Genomic DNA, 26866 nt, shown 5'->3' with positions numbered 1-26866 from the left:
CCCCACCAAAATGGAAGAGTGGAAGAGTTCAAAGGTTGTTGTAGGAGAGTCACAGCATTGCCACCCTCACTGCCGTCCTGCCTTCAGACCTGGGCTTGGAGGGAAGGAGCCACCAACCGTTCTGAAACTACAAGACATTCCCAAATGTGGAGGTGGCCACAGGGGTCAGAAGCCCTGAGCCTGGGCACCCAGAGATGTGGCTGAAGCAGAAGCTGCCAAGGCCAAAGCCCTGATCCCAATGACAGGCTGATGCAGTGCACTTGCTTCTGCACTGCCTCTGGAGGTGTATCTGATATCCCTACGGAGAGCATCCATACAGGGGAAGTCCTGTCCCAAATCCAGAAGACAAACAGCTAGGCGGCACCTACTGGGGTGCTCCTGCCTGAGGGGCTCCCAGCAGGACGGGGAGATCGGATTTCATGGGGCAGGGCTAATTCAATCTAGCCAAGAAAGGCACAACAAGAACCAATGGCTGTCAGCTGAAGCCTGAGAAATTCAAATGAAATGTAAGGCACACATTTTTGACAGTGAGAGACACTAGCCACTGGAACAAATTACCTAGGGGAAAGGTGGATTCTCTGTTTCCAGCTATCCTCACATCACAACTTGTTGTCATTCTGGAAGGTGCCTTTTAGTGAATTCCTACAAGCGATTGGGCTTAATATGGTGCTAAGTGTGTGAAATTTCATAGCCTGAGAAACAGAGGCCGGATTAGGCCATCAAATTGTTTCTCAACTGACACCTCTGTGAAAAACTCATTGTGGGGTGAGGAACAGACTCTGCTGTTTTACTGGGTAGCCTGCTTGCTCCCCAGAATCAATAATGACCAAGTGGGGAGATCTTGGGGTGCAACTCAAACATCGAACCGGGCTGGCCAGGGGCAGACATCAGGCCTGCAAGGGAAAGGTGAGTGTGGCAGTGACTTCACAAAGGCCTTTGGCAGGAATTCAGCCTATTGGGCAAAGACGATGAGGCGGATGTGACCTCACAGAGCTCCCTTGACAACAGCCAGGCAGGACAGGGATGGGGCAGGGGGAAGCTCGGAGACCCCTGTAGCCTGGTTGCAGCAAGCCTCCATCTTTGCTGTCTCTCTGTGAGGACCAAGGGGATTGGTGGGGAGGAGATACTTTATGAGTTTTTTTCATTTCTGTGTTTAGATTTTGTCGAAAGAAGTCATCACCTGTGTAGAAAGTAAGACAAAATATAGGCTCTGTGTACAAGATAGAGGATTCAAACCTGGGAACCACCAACTCTGAAAAAGACTTGGGGTCATGGGGGATAATCAGCTCCCCATGAGTTCCCAGTGGCCAAAGGGGCAAATGTGACTCTTGGAGCCATACAAAGAGCAGAATCTCAAGTAGAAATAGAGAGGTTCCATATTTGTGTACTGAGCACTGGTGCAACCACTCCTGGAAAATTGTGTCCACTTCTGGTGTCCACAGTTTGAGACAGATGCTCTCACATTGGACAGGGTTCACAGAAGAGCCACATGAATGATGAAAGGATTAGAAAACCCTCCTTGTGCTGATAGAGTACAGGAGCTCATTCAAAGAGCCTAAGGGAAGGTGAGCCTAAGGGAAGAAATATTTACTAATGAGCTCTTCACTTTAGCAGATAAAGGTTAAGAGCAGACAATGGCTGAAAGTTGAAGCCTAGACCAATTCACACTAGAGAGAAAGCGCGCATTTTTAACCTCAGGGTTTGGAGCCATTCACCGAGGGTTGTGCTGGATCCTCCACAACTGGCCTTTTTTAAAAAAAATCAAGATTGTGTGATTTTCTAAACAATCTGCTTTAATTTCTGTGGGAATTATTTTCAGGGAAATTCAATGGCCGATGTTAAATAGAAAGTCAGACCAGAGTGGTTCCTTTTGGCCTTGGAATTTATGAATCTGTGACTCGCTGCGGGTGTTTGAAATTTGTCCTTTTGGGCTTCCCTCTTCCTCCTTTCCTCTTTTCTCATCTTCTCTTTCCTCTTATTCCATTTCTTCCTGCTGATCTTCTTCCTGGGATCAGGTAATGAAAGTCTGCACCATCATGGAAATGCACAAGAGGACTGAATTAAGGGTGCCCAGGGCAACACTTATTTGGACATTTGCTAACAAGAGAACGTAAAATTTCGTAACCTTTTAATCGTTTTTGAAAATCTTGACTTTGTATTTCCTAATTATTTTATGGTTTATTTTATTGATGAAAGCAAACGTAAGTAACGTTAAATGAAGGGTTTTTTGGTTTGTTAATTTCCCTATTTTTTTCTTAATATATAATAGTTTTTTCTTTCTATGTACTGTTTAAACAATGAAGCTCTTACTCATCTGTTGTTTTCAGTATATATTTTATTGCCATTCTTATCTTTGTGACAGTCCCTTTTTCACCACTCAATGCTGTGTTTATCAGAGAATTGAAAGTAATTAAATTAAACTGTATTAAAACAAAACTCATTTTATGCAACTTCAGTTTCAGTGAAAGTTCTAAGCTATTACCCTGAATGTGCAAGGAGCAGATAAACAATATCCAACAAAAAACTGGAATTTTTCATCTTATTTTCACCTAGTCCCTACTAAGGAAAGTAGCAAACAATTGCCCTTTGTAAAGAAACACTGCACCGTACTACAGTACAAACCCAAATGAGCACAGCAGGAGGCTATCCCGGCTATCCACATCTGGCCCTGTTTCATTACAAGCTTCCTTTCTGTAATGATGTTCTGGTAATAAGGAGGCAATCAGTTGTCAAAGGTAGCTCATGCCATGGTAGCCAGGTTGCTAGTCATTTTCCCCAAGTATAAGAACATAAGAACGGCCATACCGGGTCAGACCAAAGGTCCATCTAGCCCAGTATTCTGTCTACCGACAGTGGCCAATGCCAGGTGTTCCAGAGCCAGAAGAGTACCCTGAAGTGACCTACCACAGGACAGGCCCAACAAAGAAAATAACAGAACGCCACTAGCCGTCACCTTCAGCCCCCAACTAAAACCTCTCCAGCGCATCATCAAGGATCTACAACCTATCCTGAAGGATGATCCCTCACTCTCACAGACCTTGGGAGACAGGACAGTCCTCGCTTACAGACAGCCCCCCAACCTGAAGCAAGCACACACCACACAACAACAATAATAACCAAGGAACCTATCCTTGCAACAAAGCCAGTTGTCAACTCAGTCCACATATCTATTCAGGGGACACCATCATAGGACCTAATCACATCAGCCCCACTATCAGGGGCTCCTTCACCTGCACATCTACCAACGTGATATATGCCATCATGTGCCAGCAATGCCCCTCTGCCATATACATTGGCCAACCCAGACAGTCTCTACATAAAAGAATAAAAGGACACAAATCAGACGTCAAGAATTATAACATTCAAAAACCAGTCGGAGAACACTTCAACCTCCCTGGACGCTTGATTACAGACCTAAAAGTCGCAATTCTTCAACAAAATAACTTTTCCAAAAAAATTTCCCCATGCTAATTTTTCCCCTAGTGTTACTCACACCTTCTTGTCAACTGTTTGCTATCCTGATTATCACTACAAAAAGTTTTTTTTCTCCTGCTGATAATATCCCACCTTAATTGATTAATCTTGTTAGAGTTGGTATGGCAACCCCCATTTTTTCATGTTCTCTGTATATATATCTTCTTACTGTATTTTCCACTGCATGCATCTGATGAAGTGGGTTTTAGCCCATGAAAGCTTAAGCCCAAATAAATGTGTTAGTCTCTAAGGTGACACGAGTACTCCTCGTTCTATAAACTACAATAGGGCCAGGATTTCATCCCATGATATCAAAATTCATCTTAGTAAAAGTATCAATGAATCAGTTTGCAGGATTTATATCAAGCATCCTAAAGTAGTTTAAATATTGCTCTAATTAAGAGATCATCTCTCTGCTGGAGAATGTTATCTTAGGATAATGGTCTCCCGCTGCCGAAGCATTTGTGGAAAAAATGTTGACGTGTGATATTTATTTTCAAAACCTAAGGCTTTGATCCTCTCTCAATGTTCTGTTACGATGATTTTTTTTCTGTTCAAATTATCAGAATATATATCTAATAATTTTCTCAGCTGAATGTTGAAGCAGTAAAGTAACAGATGTTTCCCAAACAGTTATTGACCTGAAGCATCGTGATTCGTTTAGAACAACTTATTGTTTGATTCAGCCAGTCAGATCAGTTCAGTTTATCCATAAAAACACATCCAGAGAAAGTTGACAATGGTGATGGAGAGAGGGTGGGTGAGAGGGGCTGAGCTGTTGTCTTAAATACTCTTTATGCATCTGATTAATTAGCACAGATTTAATATACATCTAGTTTAAAATTGGAAGAACTTTACTACTTACTCTCTACTTTCTCTTCATGTAAATTCAAGCATTACACTATGCAAACTTGGGACAGCTATAATGTTAAAGAACCTGAATCTCTAAATAGGACTCAGGGAGGGCATTCTGATAAAAATCCCAGCACCTTTCCTCTTCTGACATTTGGGGAAGAGGAGTTCTCTGGGCTTCTCCCCAGGGCATTGCCCTGATCCCACCCCCCTATATTTCATATTTACTGCTGATTGATAGATTTAACCCTCCAGTTGGTTTGGTGGCTTTAGCTGGTTTTGTCAAGCTCTGTTATTGTCTCTAATTCCTTCATCAGCACAGGGAAAATACAATGAATCAGCCTGGCTGATTCTCCTCTGTGTGTCTTTAAAAATACAGTGAATTTAAAAGACACTATTATTGTTTATTTTTTGTTTGCACAGGTTCCATTCTGGGAGCTATGTATACAAGTCATTGTTAAACCTCAGGAACATCTGAGTTCAACTCCTTTAAAATAATGTTTGAACTATAAAGAAAATTAAACAGTGATTTCTTTTGAAATGTCAAGCTATTTTGCCCTTTTTCTAAAAAAATTCTCCGTGTCAACTAAGTCCTTGGATTGCTTGAAAACAAAATGTATTTTTGCATGGGGAAAATTTTATGTTCAATACCCACATGAGTAACTCGTGGGTGCTGGGAATCCTTGCCAGGGGGGACACAAGGAAGCATTCTCCCTCCTCAGTATGCAAAATGGGAAAAGATCAATGGCTGGAGTAGCTTCCACTGCTCTAATACCCTATTAAAGTCAATGATTTAGGTACATAACTATAGGCACTCAAGTATGGAAATTTTGGCCTATGTGACTTGACCAGGGCCACAGTGGGAGCCAGTGTCAACGCTAGGATTAGTCCCTTGTTCTCATCCCTGAGCCCACTACATACTATATTGCCTCTTCTATTTGTCTGCCCCTTTTTGTGGTCAAACGTCATGCTGGATGCTCAGCAGAAGAACTTGTGATGGTCCTAGTGTATCAACGGTAGCCTGAGTGGTGCTGCCCACTCCAGCTGCAAAATGATCTGGGGCCTTCCCAAAAATCAAAGAGCTTCTGGCTGTGATCTGTCAGTCCTCAAAGGCCAGCCCGGTGACTGTAAATAACTTACAATCATTAGGAAAAATTAGTATCAAGATTCCAACTCTAGCAGTCAGACAACATTGGTTCAATTTACAAGAGATTACTTTTTATATTCCTTGGTTCCCCCCAAATTAGGAAGGGCCTGTGACCACAGGTCCTGCAGGGTACAAAGGGCAGGTCTACATCCCTTTTCTCTTTGTGCATAGTCCTGCCTGCTACCTTTTCAGTTTCAGTTCTGCTACCACAGTACTGATCAGCACATAAGAATAGGAAAGGGCACACACACACACCCCTCCTGGTGTTGGGAGGGGAACATAGGAATGTTATGTGCTCTTATTCAGCACATAAGAATGTTATGGCACATAGGAATGTTATGGAATAACATAGGAATGCCTTAGGGCACATAGGAAAGGGCACGCTGGTAGCACACGGCCAGGCGGACCAGTGTGCCTCTGGCTCCCAACGGGGCTGCGCACCTGGCCTGATAGTTCACGCTTGCGATCTGGTCACCCTCCCCCTCCGTCCATCCTTCACTCCCTTCCCTGCGTCTCTCCATCCTTGTCCTCTGTCCCGTCCCCTCTGTCCATCCGTCCCTGCCCCCTTCGTCCCCTCCGTCCCGTCCCTGCATCCATAGGCGCTGACTTACATGGGGCTCTGGGGCTTTAGCCCCATGAATAAATCCCAAGCAGGGGCTCTGCCCCATCAATGTTCGCTGCCGCCGCCGCCGCCGCCAGGGCTGGAGAGCTTCCCCCCTCCCCTCCCCTCCCCTCCCCTCCCCGCCCGGCCCCAGAGAGCTTAACTGCTTGAACGCAGGCAGCTGCGTCTGTGTGTCTCGACTGTACCATCTCCGAGTGAGGGGGAGGGGGAGGGGGAGGGGGGCCCGCCGTGCTGGTGGCAGCCCTCTCCTCTACCCCACCCCACCCCACCCCGGAGGCTGGAGGCTTAAACGCAGGCATGTCTCTCTCCCTTGCCTTGCCTGTTGCCTCTGCTGCTGCTGGCTGCTGTTGCTTGCTGGAGCACTGGCCGGAGTGGCCGGGGGAGGGGGAGGGGGCTGTGCCATGCTCGGCAGCCCTCCCCTCCCCTCCCCCTACCTGCAGGAGATGCAAAGGGCACTTCCGGCCAGGACTCGGAGACTGACCTCACCCACCTGAGCAGGTCCTGGGCTTCCGTGAGTGTTTGACCCTATGATTCGCCCCCCAGCCCCCACTCCTGCCCAACGCTGGGGAAGGGGCAGCCCCATGCCATCCCCTCCCACCGCCCCCCCCCCACTGAAGCTATGGTGAGGGGCTGCAGGCTGCAGCAGGGGTCAGGGAGGCAGGAAGCCATATGTGAAGGCAGTGCCCCTCCCCTCCAGCATCCACCCACCACAGGGCAGATGGGGGAGGGGGATTCATAGACCTACCTGAGCAGCTGGGGCTTGGGTGAATTTTATGACACCCTGCTCCCCTGCCCCATAGCCATCACCATGCAGACCCCACTTCTGCCCCATGCTGGGCAAGGGGCAGCCCCATCCACAGTGAAGTTATGGTGAGGGGCAGCAACATGGAAGGCTACCTGTGATGGCAACCCCCACCCCCTAGTACCCATCACAGGGGAGGTGAGTGGGCTTTCTGGACCTGAGGGGCCCTAGGAAGGAACATATGCAGTGACTGTGGTGCAGAGTGAGTGTGCTGTGGGGGGCAGGGGGGAGAGGAGGGGTCCCTCCCCTGGAGCTTGCTGCTGCCAGTGGTGGTGATGGGGAGTCCTCTCTGGCCCTAGCCCTGGGGCAGCCTGTCTGCACCCCAAGTTCCTCATCCTCAGCCCTGCCTCACCCCAAAGCCTGCACCCCCAGCACCGAGCACGCTCCTGCACTGTGAACCCCTCATCCCCAGCCCCACCCCAGAACCCTCACCTGAGGGGAAAAACATGCAACTTAAATTTGGTGGTCAGTTTGGAGTATCATTGTATTTAGCACAATATTTGATTATTTTACACCCTTCAAAGTATGTAACTGGTCGTATACAGGTGTTTTCTCTGAATACTGTCTGTGTGCCTCAGTTTCCCCAATGCATTTCTTAAGGCTCTAGATGGTGGGATAAGGGGGTGTGATTGTTGTAAAGCCCTAGAGGGCCAGTGTGATGCTGTCTGCACAGAGAATGGCCAACACCCTGTCTCCAGGCAACTGATGGCCTGGGCCACTCTCCTGCAAGGTGCCAACTGAAGCTGTTTGGAGTATCATTGTATTTAGCACAATATTTGATTATTTTACACCCTTCAAAGTATGTAACTGGTCGTATACAGGTGTTTTCTCTGAATACTGTCTGTGTGCCTCAGTTTCCCCAATGTATTTCTTAAGGCTCTAGATGGTGGGATAAGGGGGTGTGATTGTTGTAAAGCCCTAGAGGGCCAGTGTGATGCTGTCTGCACAGAGAATGGCCAACACCCTGTCTCCAGGCAACTGATGGCCTGGGCCACTCTCCTGCAAGGTGCCAACTGAAGCTGTTTGGAGTATCATTGTATTTAGCACAATATTTGATTATTTTACACCCTTCAAAGTATGTAACTGGTCGTATACAGGTGTTTTCTCTGAATACTGTCTGTGTGCCTCAGTTTCCCCAATGTATTTCTTAAGGCTCTAGATGGTGGGATAAAGGGGTGTGATTGTTGTAAAGCCCTAGAGGGCCAGTGTGATGGTGTCTGCACAGAGAAGGGCTGCAACCCTGCCTCCAGGCAACTGATGGCCTGGGCCACTCTCCTGCAAGGTGCCAACTGAAGGTGTTGGAGAACAAAGAGATCAGGTGGCCTCCTAATGCCTGGAAAAAAGACAAAGGCCAGAGAGGAGGGAGAGTCAGTGCCCTGTGCAGACTTTCGGGAAGCGCATGGTGTAGAAGAGGATGCTGGGATGCTCTAGAACAGGGGTTGGCCGCAAGCTGATTTTTCATGGCATGTGGTGCAGGCTGAGCTGCTCAGCCCAACCTCGTTCTGGGGTTCCCTCTGCTGGCCCTTACTAGCCAGAGATCCCGCAACCCCACTCACCTTGCTTCCAGTTGGAGTTTCAGCGCAGGCCCCCTGCCCTGCTCAGCCCTACCAGCCACCAACTCCACTCACCGCAGCTGCCAATCTGGGGTTCCAGCCTCTGACCTCCTGCCAGCCAGTTATCAAATTATAACTCAGAAGCCTGTGTGCAACTTAAAGTATCTAAATAGGTGCCACCAGACATTGGAAAACTCAACAAGGAAAAGCAAAGGCAAGGATCACAGTAAACTAATAAGATCTGCATTTTAATTTAATTTTAAATATAGCTTCTGAAACATTTTGAAAGCCTTGTTTACTTTACATACAACAGTAGTTGTTATATATTATAGACTTATAGAGATACCTTCTAAAAACAGTCAAATGTATTGGGGGGAGGGTTGGGGTCGTAGTTTAGTGGTTTGATCATTAGCCTGCTAAACAGAGGGTTGTGAGTTCAATCCTTGAGGGGGCCATTGGGGGATTGGTCCTGCCATAAGCAGGGGATTGGACTAGATAACCTCCTGAGATCCCTTCAAACCCTAATAATCTATGATTACTGGCACATGAAACCTTAAATTAAAGCGTATGCATGAAAACTCAGCACACCACTGCTGAAAGGTTGGTGACCCCTGCTCTAGAACTACTCCATACAAAGACAGTCAGGACTCTGGGGGAGCCTCCTCTCTCTGAGCATACTGTCTCCAGGGCAAGAAGCTTACACCTTCCTGGGTCTGACCTCGGAGCATTCAGCATGCGCTGTCCGCACAGGTGGGGCTCCTAGGTAAGCTAGAGGGTCCTGCACCCCAACTCCACAGTCAGACGTGACTCTCAGTCAGTTGGTAATACAGGAGGCTTATTAGATGACAGGAACACAGTCTAAAACAGAGCTTGTAGGTACAGAAAACAGGACCCCTCAGTCAGAACCCAGCCCAAGTTCTGGGTGCCTCTCTCTTTCCCCAGCCAGCTCCAAACTGACAGTCCCTCTAGCCCCTCCTCTGGCCTTTGTGTCTCTTCCAGACCAGGAGGCCACCTGATTTCTTTATCCCAACACCTTCAGTTGGCACCTTGCGGGGGAAACTGAGGCACTCACACAGTATTCAGAGAAAACATTAAGAACATTCCCACTTCATCACAACAGGTACAACAAAGTATAATATATTGAAGCAGGCAAGTGCTACTTCTGACTTTCTACTTTTAATTGACCCTTGTAATCTTGTGGCACCGACGTGTTGTAGCTTCATTTTATCCCAACAACAAATTCTTGATTTGTAGGACCATTAATGATCAACAATGGATAAATTCTTAATAAAGTTACCCAGAGAAAAAGAAGAAAAGGGTAATTCATCAAGTGATGGCCTGAGTTCAACACCCAGCTTTGAAACTGAAGTTATACAAAAGAAAGAAGTGGCAAATCCACAAGATGATAAGAAAAGGAGTTTTCAGCAATCTTGGCTATCAAGATTTAAGTGGTTGGAGTACAATATCAAATTAAACAGAGCTTTTTGCTCAGTCTGCAAAAACTGTTCTGAAAAGAAGATCTTAATATTTTCTACGAAGGCTGAACCAACATTTATTTCATCTGGATTTCAAAATTGGAAACATGCATTGCGTGGTTTTACATCACACGAAAAATCCTCCTGTCACAAGGAAGCAGTAATGAAATATGCTGCTCTGCAATCACAGGTAAATGTTTCTGCACTAGTGTCAGCCAGTTACAGAAAAGAATCGCAGTCAGCTAGGATTGCACTGCACAACATTTTTACCAGTGTTCAGTACCTAGCTCAACAAGGAATAGCACTACGTGGACATAATGACAGTGATTCAAATTTGATGCAGCTCTTGTTGCTACGCAGTACAGATTCTGAGGAACTGAGACAGTGGCTCAATCGCACAAAATACAAGTGGATATCACATGAGGTTATTAATGAAATAATCGAAATGATGGCAATGATGGCGCTAAGAAAAATTGTGCAAAAGATAAAGGCTTCTAAGTTTTATGCCATTGTAATGGATGAGACTACCGATTTGTCAAGAAAAGAACAAGTAAGTTTTTCTTTAAGGTTCTTTTCTAGTGAAGACTGGGAGATTTATGAGGAGTTTATTGGGTTTTACCAAACTGACACAATGGATGCTGCTTCTCTTTTCAAAATTGTGGAAGATACACTTCTCAGGTGTGATTTGCCCTTTTCTGATTGCCGGGGGCAGTGTTACGACGGAGCCAGTAATGTGTCTGGCAAATTTACTGGGGTCCAAGCCAGAGTGAAGGAACGAGAGCCGAGAGCAGAATTTGTGCATTGTGCTGCACATTCTCTTAACCTTGCCACGCAGGATGCCCTGCATAATATTCAAGAGTGTCGTTATATGTTTTTTATGGTGAAAGATCTCATCAATGCCTTCAGGGAGTCACCAAAACGTATGGCAGCATTCAGAGAGTTTCAGAGTGAAGGAGAACCTTCTTTACGACCATTGTGCCCAACAAGATGGACACTAAGGATTAGTAGCATTAAATCACTGCTCCAAAACTACAAGGCCATGATGAACTGCCTAGATGAACTTAGTTACTCTTCTGATGAATTTGGCTTAAAATGTAGTGGATTCTCAAAGCAACTTCAATCTTTTTCAACATACTTTATACTAACAGTTCTTGTGAAAGCCATGGGTCCGGTAGAAGAAGCTAATGCACAAATTCAAAGCCCAAATGTGTCATTGACAAGCGTTATGAAGAAAGTTGGCCTATTGCAAGAGGTGTTGAGTGGGATGCGTGCTGACTCATCATACAATCGCTTTTGGGAAACAACGGTAGAGAAGGCAAGAAATCTTTATTTAGATGAGCCTACACTCCCAAGAAAACGCAAACCTCCAAGATGGCTCGACCATGGAAGCCTTCCTCACACCTTCAGTGACCCTAAAGATTATTTTCATAAAAAATATGTTGAGATCATTGATGCTTGCAAAGTTGCAATTGAACAGAGGTTTTCAACAGAAAGCTTTACATTCGCAGTAAAATTGGAGAAGCTTATAACTGAGGCAGCAAATGGCTCAAAACAGGACATTGTCCAAATAAGTGAAGCATTCCATGGTGACATCAACATGGAGAAACTATTTCTTCATTTAGAAATGTTGAGTGATATTTGCAGATTGAGAAATTGCCAGCTCACTTCAGTGAGTGAAGTGAAGCAATTTCTAAAACAAAATGAAGGCTTAAGTGACCTGCTGTCAGAAGTTACAATTCTCCTGAAATTATTCTACACAATTCCGACTACAACCTGCACCGCTGAGCGATCATTCAGTTGCTTGCGCCGACTGAAAAATTATTTGCGAACAACAATGAGCCAAGAACGTCTAAATCACTTGACATTTCTGCACGTTCATAAAAACTTTACCTCTGAATTGGACATTGCAAGTCTCCTGGATGACTTCATTTCAAGAACCAAACAACGACAAAAAGTGTTTGCTGCCTCCTAAAGCACATCACAAAAGAAGGGGCTATATTTGTTGCAATTTTAGAAAGTATTTGTTTTGAGGATTATTTAATAAACAGTGTATGGTCGTTTCCATATTCAAAAGAGTATTAATTACTGATATTCTTAGTTAAATAATTTTTTATTATAGTGATATTATGCAATAAAAAGAAACTTAAACGCTTATGGCTTCCAATCCATTTTTACACTATTTAATAAAATATATATATCATCTTACAGGGCGGGGGTGGGGGGGAGATTACACCCATTCTGGGCCCCACCAAAAATTATACAAACCTGCCGCCTATGGTCTGAGCCCCTGCAAAAGGCCTTTGTGATGTCACTGCCACACCCCTCCCTTGCTGGGCTAATGCCCTGCCCCTGGCCAGGCACTTTGAAGGTTTGAGCTACTCCCTGTGGATCACCCCACTCAAGGAGCATTCGTTCTAGGAAGCAAGCCGGCTAGACAGGAAAACATCAGACGCTGCTGCTCCCAATGCTACACTCAGTTTTAAAGAAATTAGTCGAGTTTATTGCCAGAAGAGACCCTTAGAGCATCTAATCTGACCCCTGGATATCACAGGCCTCCTGTATGACACACTAGCTACTTTGGGGGTAAACACATTCAAGAAAGGCATCTAGTCTTCATGAAATGACGTCACGAGACGGAGAATCCACCACTTTCCTAGGTAGCTTGTTCCTGTGGTAAATGATCCTCACTGTTGAATATTTGTGCCTTAATTGTAATATGAATTTGTCTCTTTTCACCTTCCAGCCATTGGGTTTTTTTATGCCTTTCTCTGCTACATTAAAGAGCCCTTTAATAGCCAATCTTTTCTCTCCATTAAGGCACTTCAACATTTCAATGAAGTCACCTTTCAATCTTCTTTTGATAAGCTAAACAGGTTGAGCTCTTTCAATAGCTCACTAGAAGGCATTTTTCTCCAGCCCTCAGAACATTTGGTGGCTCTTTGCTGCCTCAACTCCAATTTCACACCATCTCCAAGGATTGCAGCTGTCTGGAGGTACTGCCCTCCACGCCTTGCTCAGTCACACCTCATTCATTCAACAGGGCAGTTGATTACCAAGTGGGGGGGAGATCTTATTCTACTACTAGCAAAAAGACACTTTTCTTTTACCTTAATTACACTACCTTAGGGGCCCTCTATAACATATTACCAAGGTTCAATACAAAGTCATATACAAGTTATACAAAAATGCATAATGCAGAGATTTATCTACAACCGCATTGATTGACTGCATTGATTGACTGTGGTCTTTGAATGAGGCTTCATACTTGCCTCATTAATGCAGAGAAGCAGCAAAATCCATCAAACATATAAGTGGTTATGACTTATTTACTTGGTCTTAAAAGAGAACAAAAAGGCCTTGAGTCTCCTCCCTGTCATTAACCCCCTGCACTGTACAAAGACTGAATGGCCCATCCCAGTTGTGGATGTTCTCCAGAGACTTGATTTGAACTTGCAGTTTATTCCATCACTGCTACAAGCCTGAACCAAGAACTTTGCCAAAGTACAAGTTTTGCCCAGGGCACCATTTCCCCTAACGCTGGTCCTTGGTAACATTTCTTGATGGGGGAGGCAGGGGGAGGGGCGAGAGACGAGGCTTTTTCTCTCTGTTTCTTTCCTCTCCGTTTTCTGCTCCTTCCTTCAATTCCAGAAACCTCCCTTGTGTTTCAGACTGTGCAGTGACACCCTCCCCACCCCAGGACTATGGAGCCTTTGGAGCAGAAAGATCCTAGGAGCTAAGGATGAAGCCAGGGGTGAGTAGCTGGCAGGAAGGAGTCCTAGCAACTCTTCTGGGAGTGCAGGGGAGAAATGACTCCCCCTTCTCTACATTCTCCCCATGGGGCTCTGCGGAGCAGGGACGGTTGTGTGATATATTCCATCCAACATTCCCCTTTGATCCAAACCGAGAGACATCTCAGTTCTGCACGATCCCCTTGGCAGCACCAAACAAGGGATGTTTTCCACTGCCCAGGAGACCCAGCCAGGGACTGATGTGCTGGAGATATGTTGGGAAAAGGGACTGTCTGAATTGCCAAGGCAGGAAGCCAACAATCTACAGCAACATCATTAACCACAAACCATGCTCCAGCCAGAAGGGAAATGGGCAGGAATTCTTGCTTTTCAGCCATGGCCACACATATAGAGCTGCACAGCAGTGAGGGTGCTGGGCAAGCTGGTCTGAGCGAACAATTGGAAATGATCCTTCAGTGAGAACAGAACCAGAGTGTAGACAGGCCCCTATGTTAAGTGGTTGAGGCTGAGGCCTTAGGAAGCTGGCCTACGATACCATAGGGATCTTTCTGTGGAGGTGTGATACTTGCCAGCTAGGGGAAGCTGGTGTGTGGTGTCTTTGTGGCTGCACTTTCAGTGATGCAGGTTTCTCTATCCCATTGTTCCAGGGTCATCCTACTAGATTGCCAGCTGCTTTTCAGCTGCAGTGTGGAGACTGTTTGTGTGTGGGGAGAGACAGTGTGTGTGTGTGTGTTGGGGAAGAGTGAGTGTGTTGAGGTAGGTAGGAGCGGATCATTATTACCCCTACTTGAAAGAGGGAGACGCTCAGGCTGAGAAAGGAGAACTGACTTGTCTTAGGTCACACAGCCAGTCAATGGCAGAATTGGGAATAGGACCCCCAGAGCCCTGATTGTCAAATTAGCCATCGGATTTTGAATTACATACATTGAATAACCTCAAGAAAGTGCTCTCATATGAGCTCCAGAGGAACAAGTATGCACAGTAATAATTCATCCAGTATTTTAGGAGAACTGCAAAGTTAGAGAGAATCATGAACTGCTCAGAGACAATTAATGCAGAGAAGCAGCAAAATCCATCAAACATATAAGTGGTTATGACTTATTTACTTGGTCTTAAAAGAGAACAAAAAGGCCTTGAGTCTCCTCCCTGTCATTAACCCCCTGCTCAGATAATCAGGGTAGAGACTGAGGATGGGAGGCTGAGAGGTCTCACCAGAGAGCTCAAAGGATGGCCCAGGTCACTGGCGGGGATCACTGCCCCAGCACTACTGCAGCTCCACCGTTTTGGGTGGACCTCCCACAGTGAGAGCTGCCGAGCACTCCCCCGCAACACACACACACACACACACACACAAACACACACACACACACCCTCTGCTGGTGTTAGGAGGGGAACAGGAGAAAGGACAAAAGAAGCAAGAGAGGAAGAGAAAGGAGGGATGGATGGAGAAAAGGTGAAACAAAAAGGACAAACCCTAATGTCCTCAGTGATTCTAAGGGACAAGATCCCAGGTTTGGAATAAAATTCTGCCTCCTTAAGATCAATTTTTCCATGAATTCAACTGTCACCAGATGGATCAGACTGAACAGTTTCAAACCTCGAGGAGGCTCTTACCTTCTAAACAGGGTCGGCTCTTTTCCAGTAAAATCACTAAAAGGGAAGGAGAAAACTCGACAGAGGTTCCTCCTGGCGCTCAGGTACGTGAACCCCAATATTCCCCCAGTCCTCAAAGAGAGACCTCGAGAAGGAGACTTGCTGAAGCAAAGCCACAGGGTATCTGAGGTTTCCCTGGCCCCTCGCCCCTGTCCTGCTTGGCTGATGTCAGCATCTCTTTGTGAGGTCACCACCTCCCCACCACCTTTGGCCAATAGTCTGAGGTCCTGCAAAAGGCCTTTGTGATGTCACTGCCACACCCCTCCCTTGCTGGGCTAATGTCCTGCCCCTGGCCAGGCACTTTGGAGGTTTGAGCTACTCCCTGTGGATCACCCCACTCAAGGAGCATTCGTTCTAGGAGGCAAGCCGGCTAGACAGGAAACATCAGACGCTGCTGCTCCCAATGGTACATTCAGTTTTAAAGAAATTAGTCGACTTTATTGCCAGAAGAGACCATTAGAGCATCTAATCTGACCCCTGCATATCACAGGCCTCCTGTATGACACACTAGCTACTTTTGAGGTAAACACATTCCAGAAAGGCATCTAGTCTTCATGAAATGACGTCACGAGACAGAGAATCCACCACTTTCCTTGGTAGCTTGTTCCTGTGGTGAATCAACCTCGCTGTTGAATATTTGTGCCTTAATTGTAATATGAATTTGTCTCTTTTCACCTTAGGACCCTGCGAGGTGGGAGTGTGCCAGACCTTGGGCTGCAGCCCAAGCCGGAACTTCTACATGACAATTAAACAGCCCCACAGCCTGAGCCGTGTGGGCCCAAGTCAGTGGTACGGGCCAGCCACCTGTGTGTAACAAGTTTGCGTGGAGAATTTGCGGCAAAACTGGGAACTGAATCCAGATTGTTTCAATTCTTGCCTCCCCCTTAACCGCAAGCCCAGCGTGTGTGTGTACAGCATTGTTTTGGTTTGTGTTTGCCTTGCATTGGCTTCCAAGGGAGGCTGTGGAATTTCCTTCATTGGAGGTTTTTAAGACCAGGTTAGCGATACGCCAGTCTGCGAATGTCTAGGGATACTTCGTTCTGCCTCAACACAGCGGGCTGGAGTAGATGACTTCCCCACATCCCTTCCAGGCCTACATTGAAATAATTCTCTTTTGTGCTGCGTCATGTTCTACGCTGAGCTGTTTTGCATGGTGCCATTTGGAACTGTGATGGCACCATGTTGTGTAGCAGTTTTATGATGAATTGTTTTGCCTCAGCTTGTTTTCCATTGTGTACTTTTGTCCTAGGATGTCATAGTTCGCATCGTGTTGCTTTATTTTCCTTCGTATTGTCATTTTATGCTGTGAAGTGTAGGTTGTGTTTTTTTGCCCCCTGAATTTGCCTGACATTATGTTGTGGTGAGTTTTATTCTGTATGTTGTGTTTTTATATGTATATATTGCATAGCATCCTAGAAATGTAGGGCTAGATAGGACCTCAAGATGTCATCAAGTCCAGCTTTCTCTGCTGAGGCAGGACCAAGTATATGTAGATCATCTCTGACAGAGCTTTGTCCTATTTGTTCTTAAAAACTTCCAGGGAAAGAGACTCCCCAGCCCCCTTGTAAGACTGTTCCAGAGCTGAACTGCCTTAGCTCTGGGGACACCCACACAGATTTTAGTGGTGAGCAGCTCTGGAGAGAGAGGAGACCCCAGTGAGTGGGCAGTTGGATAAAGAGACTAAAGTTGGGAGGAGAAACATTGACGTGTCCAAGGTCACCCAGGCTGTCTGTGACCGAGCTAGAAATAGGTTCTAGTGCCACCGTACTGCTGTTTCTGAAGGTCTCTACCACACTGCTGTTTTAGGCACTGGTGCAAACCCTTAGTGTAGACAGAATTTACACTAGTGCACTCTGGCACTGGTGCACCATGTCCCAGTTTAAGGTTTGGGGTCGGGAGAGGGGCTGTGACCTCCCTGAGGCCTGAGGCTGACTGAATGGTGCAGCTGGTAACGGAGGGGCAGCAGTGAGTGCTGGAGGTATGAGCCAGGAGCACAGCCCCACAGGACTGGACACTGACTTCTCCTGACCCAGGGGACACACCCCCAGCGAGGTGGTTTGTCCATGGATGTGCAGGCTGTCTTGGCAGAGCAGCTCATTTGCAATCTCTGCACAGCTCTTCCTACAGTGTGCACTGGGGACCTTTCCAAGCTGCGAGTGACGGGGCTCGGGAGTTAACAGGATCTGTTCCTGGCTCTGTCATGGACCTGTTTGGTGACCTTGGGGAAGTCACAGCTCCTCTCTCTGTAACACTGTCTTCAGTGACTCGAGAGCACTAGCACCAGCCTCAGGCAGACTGGTGAGAAGCAGGGCACAAACCCCAAATTGGGTGTGAGGTCTGTATGGAGATTTCACCAACCAAGTATCCAGTGTAAACACTTCAGGCATTGTAACAGCATTAACATGGAATCACAGACAGTCCTCTTGGGTGATCCCATATATCTCACCACACAGGTGAGCTCACCTTTGTGACAGGTGGTCCCTTACTCCAGGGGTTCCCAACCTTTTACTTTCTGAGCCTCCCCACCTCCCACCCCCACACACGCTATAAAAACTCCACTGCCCATGTGGGCACAATAACTGGTTTTCTGCATATAAAATCCAGGCCTGGCGTTAGGGGTAGCAAGCAGGGCAACTGCCTGCGGCCCCATGCCACAGGGGCCCCCGCAAAGCTACATTGCTTAGGCTTTGGCTTCAGCCCTGGTGATGGGGCTCAGGGCCCTGGACTTCAGCCCCATGCGCTGGGACTTCAGCTTTCTGCCCTGGGACTCAGGGAGTCTAATGCCGGCTTTGCTTAGCAGCCCCCTGAAAGCTGCTCACGGCCCCCCAGGGGGGCCCTGGTTGAGAACCACTGCCTTACAGCATGAATCACAGCAATGTTCAAGTTACTGCCAGTCCCAAAGGACCCGTCACTTCCTTAGGTCAATTAAATCTTAGATCTTCCAACAAAGACACTTGTAGCCTGTCCTGTCATAACCTGTATTAAGACTTATTTAAAAGGAAACGAGAGTTGTTAACAAAGTTAAAGCAGGTAATCCTATAGATGCAGATGAGTTGCAGTCTTAAATTTCAAAGGTAATAGAAGCTTCTGTAATAAGCAAGCTCTACATATTCTTTAGGACTAACCCAGGCTAAGCAGCTGGGGATCTCTTGCTTATGCCTAGAAACTTTGCCCCCCCCCCCCCCCGAGTCCAGGCAGCATACAGACAATCAGTTCGTTCTCTATGGGGTTTTTCATCCCCTTCCTACCATGTGCTCTGAGCAGGAAACTTAGCTACTGGGAAGTGAAGAGCACAACAACAGTCTTGTGTCTTTGTTAACATCCCATAATAGTCTCTCTGGTGTTGATGGACCTTTCCTGCCAGGCAGGGTGTAATGCATTCTGTTGCCAATCAGCACTTCACATAGGTAAAGTCTCTCTCCTGTTTGGTGATTTACAGAGCCACAGAGGCTCACAATGCACTAGTCAGATGTTAACTCAGGCAGCAACTTACAAGCATTCAATAAAGTCTAAACACAAAACACATTCTTATGTTCACAGTCTGTATGAGGAGTATCAACTCATTTGGACTCACTGGGGAGCCACAGAAAGAAACAAGGTGTGCTGAGGCAAGAAGGCCCAGTCTGAGAGCGCCCAGGGTCACGCTTCCCCAAAGCTAAAACTAGGCCCAGCCCATGAAAGGGGCACTCCCAGGAGAGACTGTGTAAAGGCTGGAGCATCAAATAACTTAGTTAACCTGAGAGAGCTGCCTTGGGGACAATGACAGGGAGAATCCCCAGAGTGACTTCTTTGATTCTGCTCATCTCTGGCCTTTGGTTCATAGAATCACAGAACTGGAAGGGACCTTGAGAGGTAGCTAGTCCAGTCCCCTGCACTCAAGGCAGGATGAAGTATTATCTAGACCAGGAGTGGCCAACCTGAGCCTGAGAAAGAGCCAGAATTTACCAATATACATTGCTAAAGAATCATCAGCTCCCAGCCCCTGCTCCCAGTGCCTCCCACCCATGGGAAGCCACACTAATCAGCACCCCCCCCTCCTCGCACTCCCGATCAGCTGCTCATGCTATGCAAGACACTCAGGGGCGGGGACGGGGGGAATGGAGCGTGGGCACTGCAGGCTCAGGGAAGGGGGGGGCGAAGGGGTGGAGTGGGGGCAGGGCCTGTAGCTGAGTAGTGAGCACACCCAGCACATTGGAAAGTTGGTGCCTGTAGCACCAGCCCCGGAGTTGGTTCCTGTACAAGGAGCCGCACACTCCCCTGGCAAACTCCTACTCAAACTCCCCCGTGCCCACCTATGTTTGTGACTCCTGGACTCCTGTCCTGCTGGCTGACTCCTCGTCTGCCTTTATAGGCCCCATAATCAGGGCTCTGCTGTGATCAAAGGCTCGGCTATTCTCAGAGCACACTGCCCACTACCCGTCCCTGCAAACTAACACACACACACACACACACACACACCACTCTCCTGGTGTTGGGAGGGGAACAGGAGAAAGGACAAACGAAGCAAGAGACGACGAGAAAGGAGGGAGGGAGGTAGGGAGGGACGAAGGAAAAGGTGAAACAAAAAGGACAAACCCTAATGTCCCCAGTGATTCTAAGGGACAAAATCTCAGGTGCGGAATAAAATTCTGCCTCCTTAAGCTCGTGTTTTCCTTGCCTAGAATTCAACGGTCACCAGATGGATCAGACTGAACAGGTTTCAAACCTCGAGGAGGCTCTTACCTTCTAAACAGGGACATCTGTTTTCTAGTAAAATCACTAAAAGGAAGGAGAAAACTCGAAAGAGGTTCCTCCTGGCGCTCCCGTACGTGAACCCGAATACTCTCTTAGTCCTCAAAGCAACACCTGGAGAAGGAGACTTGCTGAAGCAAAGCCGCGGGAGTCTCTGAGGTTTCCCTGGCCCCTCGCCCCTGTCCTGCCTGGCTGATGTCAGCATCTCTCTGTGAGGTCACCACCTCCCCACCACCTTTGACCAATAGCCTGAGGTCCTGCAAAAGGCCTTTGTGATGTCACTGCCACACCCCTCCCTTGCTGTGCTAATGTCCTGCCCCTGGCCAGGCACTTTGGAGGTTTGAGCTACTTCCTGTGGATCACCCCACTCAAGGAGTGTTCATTCTAGGAAGCAAGCCGGCTAGACAGTAAAACATCAGACGCTGCTCCCAATGCTACACTCAGTTTTTCAGAAATTAGTCAACTTGATGGCCAGAAGAGATCATTAGAGCATCTAATCTGACCCCCTGCATATCACAGGCCTCCTGTATGACACGATAGCTTCTTTTGGGGCAAACAGATTCCAGAATTCTCCGGTTCTCCATATGAACCCAACAACCAGCGCACACAGGTCCAGAAGTGGGCAATCTCTCCTATGGTCACTAGATGGCGATGCAGCCTGGCACTTTCCCATTCATGCGATGATCTGACCTTTTGGTTAACCAATCTGGCCCTGGTCCCAATTCGATGGGATAAAGGGGGTTCCGCTCTCCTTGGGAGCGATCGTTTGATGCAGGGGATCTTCTGCTGGTGTTATTCCTTGTGGAAAAGTACAAATTGCAAAAGTGATGGGAGGGGCCTTCTGAGGTGGTAGGGAGGGGTCACGCTGTTACCTGCAATGTACACAGGCCCCGCAGCAGGGACGCACCTCGGAATGTGCATAGAAACAGGTTAAAAGTGCATCACAACAGTGAAGCCGTTGTCAAGATGCTATTCTGTGCAGAGGACTGTAAGACAGCCCCTGTTCCTGATCTGAGGCCTGAATTGATTTCAATGGGAATTAGGAACTGAAATCCCTTTAAAAAATCTGGCCCTAAGTGATTTGCTCAAGGTCGCAAAGGCAGAACTTAAACTCAGACCCCTCAAGTCTTAGTCGAGTGCAATAACCTCTGGACCATCCTTCCTTTCCGTGCTATTGGGCTTGCAATTTCATATGCAAGTTCCTTTCATATTCTTGGATGAAGATTATCTGGGTCCCCTGATTTAGTCCCATTAAGCTGCTTGAGTTTGACTTCTACATTGGATGTGGTAATTTCTACTTAGAATCATAGAAGATTAGGGTTGGAAGAGTCCTCATTAGGTTTCTAGTCCAACCCCCTGCTCAGGTAGGACCAACCCCAACTAAATCATCCCAGCCAGGGCTTTGTCAAGCTGGGCCTTAAAAACCTCTAAGGATGGAGATTCCACCACCTCCCTAGGTAACCCATTCCAGTGCTTCACCATCCTCCTAGTGAAATAGTTTTTCCTAATATCCAACCTAAACCTCCCCCACTGCAACTTGAGACCATTGCTCCTTGTTCTGTCATCTGCTACCACTGAGAACAGTCTAGCTCCATCCTCTTTGGAACCCCCTTTCAGGTAGTTGAAAGCAGCTATCAAATCCCCCGTCGTTCTTCTCTTCTGCAGACTAAACAATCGCAGTTCCCTCAGCCTCTCCTCATAAGTCATGTGCTCCAGCCCCCTAATCATTTTTCTTGCCCTCCGCTGGACTCTTTCCAATTTGTTCACGTCCCTCGATCTGCTGGCAATGCCCCTGCTTATACAGCCCAAAATGCCATTAGCCTTGGCAACAAGGTTCACACTGTTGACTCAGATCCAGCTTCTTGTCCACTGTAACCCCTAGGTGCTTTTCTGCAGAACTGCTGTCTAGCCATTCGGTCCCTAGTCTCTATCAATGCATGGCATTATTCTGTCCTAAGTGCAGGACTCTGCACTTGTCCTTGTTGAAGCTCATCAGATTTCTTTTGGCCCAATCCTCCAATTTGTCTAGGTCACTCTGTATCCTACCCCTACCCTCCAGTGTATATACCACTCCTCCTAGTTTAGTGTCATCTTCAAACTTGCTGAGGGTGCAATCCACGCCATCCTCCAGATCATTAATGAAGAGATTGAACAAAACCGGCCCCAGGACCGACCCCTGGGGCACTCCGCTTGATACCAGCTGCCAACTAGACATGGAGCCATTGATCACCACGTGTTGAGCCTGACAATCTAGCCAGCTTTCTAGCAACCTTATAGTCCATTCATCCAGCCCATACTTCTTTAACTTGCTGGCAAGAATACTGTGGGAGACTGTATCAAAAGCTTTGCTAAAGTCAAGGAATAAGATGTCCACTGCTTTCCCCTCATCCACAGATCTTGTCCTCCACCTGGTTCTCATAGTCACATGCTTCCACGGGCCACTTTCCTCACCCAGCAGCCTCCCCTCAGAGTTCTCCAGTCCGGCTTGTATCTGCGAGTCTTCACTTTTCCCTTCAGCCTCCTCTCTCCTTCCCACCAGCAATCTGCTCAAATCCCCTTCAAACCTCAACCAGAGTTTCCACCTGCATCTCCGAACCTTGGACCTTCCATCAGCCTTATCAGGTGGCACTTCATACAAATGAAGCTCTTTTCAGGTACCTGTTCCAGGATAAGGTACATTCCACAGCTTCCACATCCAATCAGCTTCATTGTCGCTTCCCTTCCTGGGGTCTCTACCACTGCTGTCTCTGTAGCTGTCACAGCCTCCCACCTAAATGCCTGTCAAGGAGAAAAAGGGAAACACACACACACAAAACAAAAACAGAACACCACATACTCCCTTCCCCACACTCCCCTGACAAACTCCCACTCAAACTCCCCTGTGCCCACCTATGCTTGTGACTCCTGGACTCCTGTCCTGCTGGCTGACTCCTCGTCTGCCTTTATAGGCCCCATAATCAGGGCTCTGCTGCGATCAAAGGCTCGGCTATTCTCAGAGCACACTGCCCACTACCAGTCACTGCAAACTAACACACACACACACACAAACACACACACCACTCTCCTTGTGTTGGGAGGGGAACAGGAGAAAGGACAAACAAAGCAAGAGACGACGAGAAAGGAGCGAGGGAGGGAGGGACGAAGGAAAAGGTGAAACAAAAAGGACAAACCCTAATGTCCCCAGTGATTCTAAGGGACAAAATCTCAGGTGCGGAATAAAATTCTGCCTCCTTAAGCTCGTGTTTTCCTTGCCTAGAATTCAACGGTCACCAGATGGATCAGACTGAACAGGTTTCAAACCTCGAGGAGGCTCTTACCTTCTAAACAGGGACATCTGTTTTCTAGTAAAATCACTAAAAGGAAGGAGAAAACTTGAAAGAGGTTCCTCCTGGCGCTCCCGTACGTGAACCCGAATACTCTCTTAGTCCTCAAAGCAACACCTCGAGAAGGAGACTTGCTGAAGCAAAGCCACGGGAGTCTCTGAGGTTTCCCTGGCCCCTCGCCCCTGTCCTGCCTGCCTGATGTCAGCATCTCTCTGTGAGGTCACCACCTCCCCACCACCTTTGACCAATAGCCTGAGGTCCTGCAAAAGGACTTTGTGATGTCACTGCCACACCCCTCCCTTGCTGTGCTAATGTCCTGCCCCTGGCCAGGCACTTTGGAGGTTTGTGCTACTTCCTGTGGATCACCCCACTCAAAGAGTGTTCATTCTAGGAAGCAATCCGGCTAGACAGTAAAACATCAGACACTGCTCCCAATGCGGCACTCAGTTTTTCAGAAATTAGTCAACTTGATGGCCAGAAGAGATCATTAGAGCATCTAATCTGACCCCCTGCATATCACAGGCCTCCTGTATGACACGATAGCTTCTTTTGGGGCAAACACATTCCAGAATTCTCCGGTTCTCCATATGAACCCAACAACCAGTGCACACAGGTCCAGAAGTGGGCAATCTCTCCTATGGTCACTAGATGGCGATGCAGCCTGGCACTTTCCCATTCATGCGATGATCCGACCTTTTGGTTAACCAATCTGGCCCTGGTCCCAATTCGATGGGATAAAGGGGGTTCCGCTCTCCTTGGGAGCGATCGTTTGATGCAGGGGATCTTCTGCTGGTGTTATTCCTTGTGGAAAAGTACAAATTGCAAAAGTGATGGGAGGGGCCTTCTGAGGTGGTAGGGAGGGGTCACGCTGTTACCTGCAATGTACACAGGCCCCGCAGCAGGGACGCACCTCGGAATGTGCATAGAAACAGGTTAAAAGTGCATCACAACAGTGAAGCCGTTGTCAAGATGCTATTCTGTGCAGAGGACTGTAAGACAGCCCCTGTTCCTGATCTGAGGCCTGAATTGATTTCAATGGGAATTAGGAACTGAAATCCCTTTAAAAAATCTGGCCCTAAGTGATTTGCTCAAGCTTGCAAAGGAAGTCTGCAGTGAAGGCAGAACTTAAACTCAGACCCCTCAAGTCTTAGTCGAGTGCGATAACCTCTGGACCATCCTTCCTTTCCGTGCTATTGGGCTTGCAATTTCATATGCAAGTTCCTTTCATATTCTTGGATGAAGATTATCTGGGCCCCCTGATTTAGTCCCATTAAGCTGCTTGAATTTTACTTCTACATTGGATGTGGTAATTTCTACTTACAATCATAGAAGATTAGGGTTGGAAGAGTCCTCAGGAGGTTTCTAGTCCAACCCCCTGCTCAGGTAGGACCAACCCCAACTAAATCATCCCAGCCAGGGCTTTGTCAAGCTGGGCCTTAAAAACCTCTAAGGATGGAGATTCCACCACCTCCCTAGGTAACCCATTCCAGTGCTTCACCATCCTCCTAGTGAAATAGTTTTTCCTAATATCCAACCTAAACCTCCCCCACTGCAACTTGAGACCATTGCTCCTTGTTCTGTCATCTGCTACCACTGAGAACAGTCTAGCTCCATCCTCTTTGGAACCCCCTTTCAGGTAGTTGAAAGCAGCTATCAAATCCCCCGTCGTTCTTCTCTTCTGCAGACTAAACAATCGCAGTTCCCTCAGCCTCTCCTCATAAGTCATGTGCTCCAGCCCCCTAATCATTTTTCTTGCCCTCCGCTGGACTCTTTCCAATTTGTTCACGTCCCTCGATCTGCTGGCAATGCCCCTGCTTATACAGCCCAAAATGCCATTAGCCTTGGCAACAAGGTTCACACTGTTGACTCAGATCCAGCTTCTTGTCCACTGTAACCCCTAGGTGCTTTTCTGCAGAACTGCTGTCTAGCCATTCGGTCCCTAGTCTGTATCAATGCATGGCATTATTCTGTCCTAAGTGCAGGACTCTGCACTTGTCCTTGTTGAAGCTCATCAGATTTCTTTTGGCCCAATCCTCCAATTTGTCTAGGTCACTCTGTATCCTACCCCTACCCTCCAGTGTATATACCACTCCTCCTAGTTTAGTGTCATCTTCAAACTTGCTGAGGGTGCAATCCACGCCATCTTCCAGATCATTAATGAAGAGATTGAACAAAACCGGCCCCTGGACCGACCCCTGGAGCACTCCGCTTGATACCAGCTGCCAACTAGACATGGAGCCATTGATCACCACGGGTTGAGCCCGACAATCTAGCCAGCTTTCTAGCCACCTTATAGTCCATTCATCCAGCCCATACTTCTTTAACTTGCTGGCAAGAATACTGTGGGAGACTGTATCAAAAGCTTTGCTAAAGTCAAGGAATAACATGTCCACTGCTTTCCCCTCATCCACAGATCTTGTCCTCCACCTGGTTCTCATAGTCACATGCTTCCACGGGCCACTTTCCTCACCCAGCAGCCTCCCCTCAGAGTTCTCCAGTCCAGCTTGTATCTGCGAGTCTTCACTTTTCCCTTCAGCTTCCTCTCTCCTTCCCCCCAGCCATCTGCTCAAATCCCCTTCAAACCTCAACCAGAGTTTCCACCTGCATCTCCGAACCTTGGATCTTCCGTCAGCCTTATCAGGTGGCACTTCATAGAAATGAAGCTCTTTTCAGGTACCTGTTCCAGGATAAGGTACATTCCACAGCTTCCACATCCAATCAGCTTCATTGTCGCGTCCCTTCCTGGGGTCTCTACCACTGCTGCCTCTGTAGCTGTCACAGCCTCCCACCTAAATGCCTGTCAAGGAGAAAAAGGGAAAACACACACACAAAACAAAACCAGAACACCTACTCCCTTCCCCACACTCCCCTGACAAACTCCCACTCAAACTCCCCTGTGCCCACCTATGTTTGTGACTCCTGGACTCCTGTCCTGCTGGCTGACTCCTCGTCTGCCTTTATAGGTCCCATAATCAGGGCTCTGCTGTGATCAAAGGCTCGGCTATTCTCAGAGCACACTGCCCACTACCAGTCCCTGCAAACTAACACACACACACACACACACACACACACACACACACACACACACACACACACACACACACACACACCACTCTCCTGGTGTTGGGAGGGGAACAGGAGAAAGGACAAACGAAGCAAGAGACGACGAGAATAAAGGGAGGGAGGGAGGGATGGACGGAGGAAAAGGTGAAACAAAAAGGAAAAACCCTAATGTCCCCAGTGATTCTAAGGAACAAAATCTCAGGTGCGGAATAAAATTCTGCCTCCTTAAGCTCGTGTTTTCCCTGCCTAGAATTCAACTCTCACCAGATGGATCAGACTGAACAGGTTTCAAACCTCGAGGAGGCTCTTACCTTCTAAACAGGGACATCTGTTTTCTAGTAAAATCACTAAAAGGAAGGAGAAAACTCGAAAGAGGTTCCTCCTGGCGCTCCCGTACGTGAACCCGAATACTCTCTTAGTCC

At 47.5% G+C, this 26866-nt stretch overlaps 1 protein-coding gene across 1 annotated transcript in view; it reads left to right on the top strand.

Moving 5' to 3' along the window:
• Window positions 1-6547: 6547 nt before the first annotated feature.
• Window positions 6548-26866, top strand: part of LOC123372263 (zinc finger MYM-type protein 1-like) — a 40241-nt gene continuing 19922 nt past the window's right edge. The window contains exons 1-2 of the mRNA XM_045020268.1: window positions 6548-6606; window positions 9705-11231. Coding sequence (XP_044876203.1) covers window positions 9723-11231 — 1509 coding nt within the window. The 5' untranslated portion in view covers window positions 6548-6606; window positions 9705-9722. The remainder of the gene's footprint in view (window positions 6607-9704; window positions 11232-26866) is intronic.

Source organism: Mauremys mutica, chromosome 6 (assembly GCF_020497125.1).
Source record: "Mauremys mutica isolate MM-2020 ecotype Southern chromosome 6, ASM2049712v1, whole genome shotgun sequence".
NCBI classification, from domain to species: Eukaryota; Metazoa; Chordata; order Testudines; family Geoemydidae; genus Mauremys; species Mauremys mutica.
The sequence above is the reverse complement of the archived record's forward strand: the minus strand, read 5'-3'. Positions and strand labels throughout refer to the sequence as shown.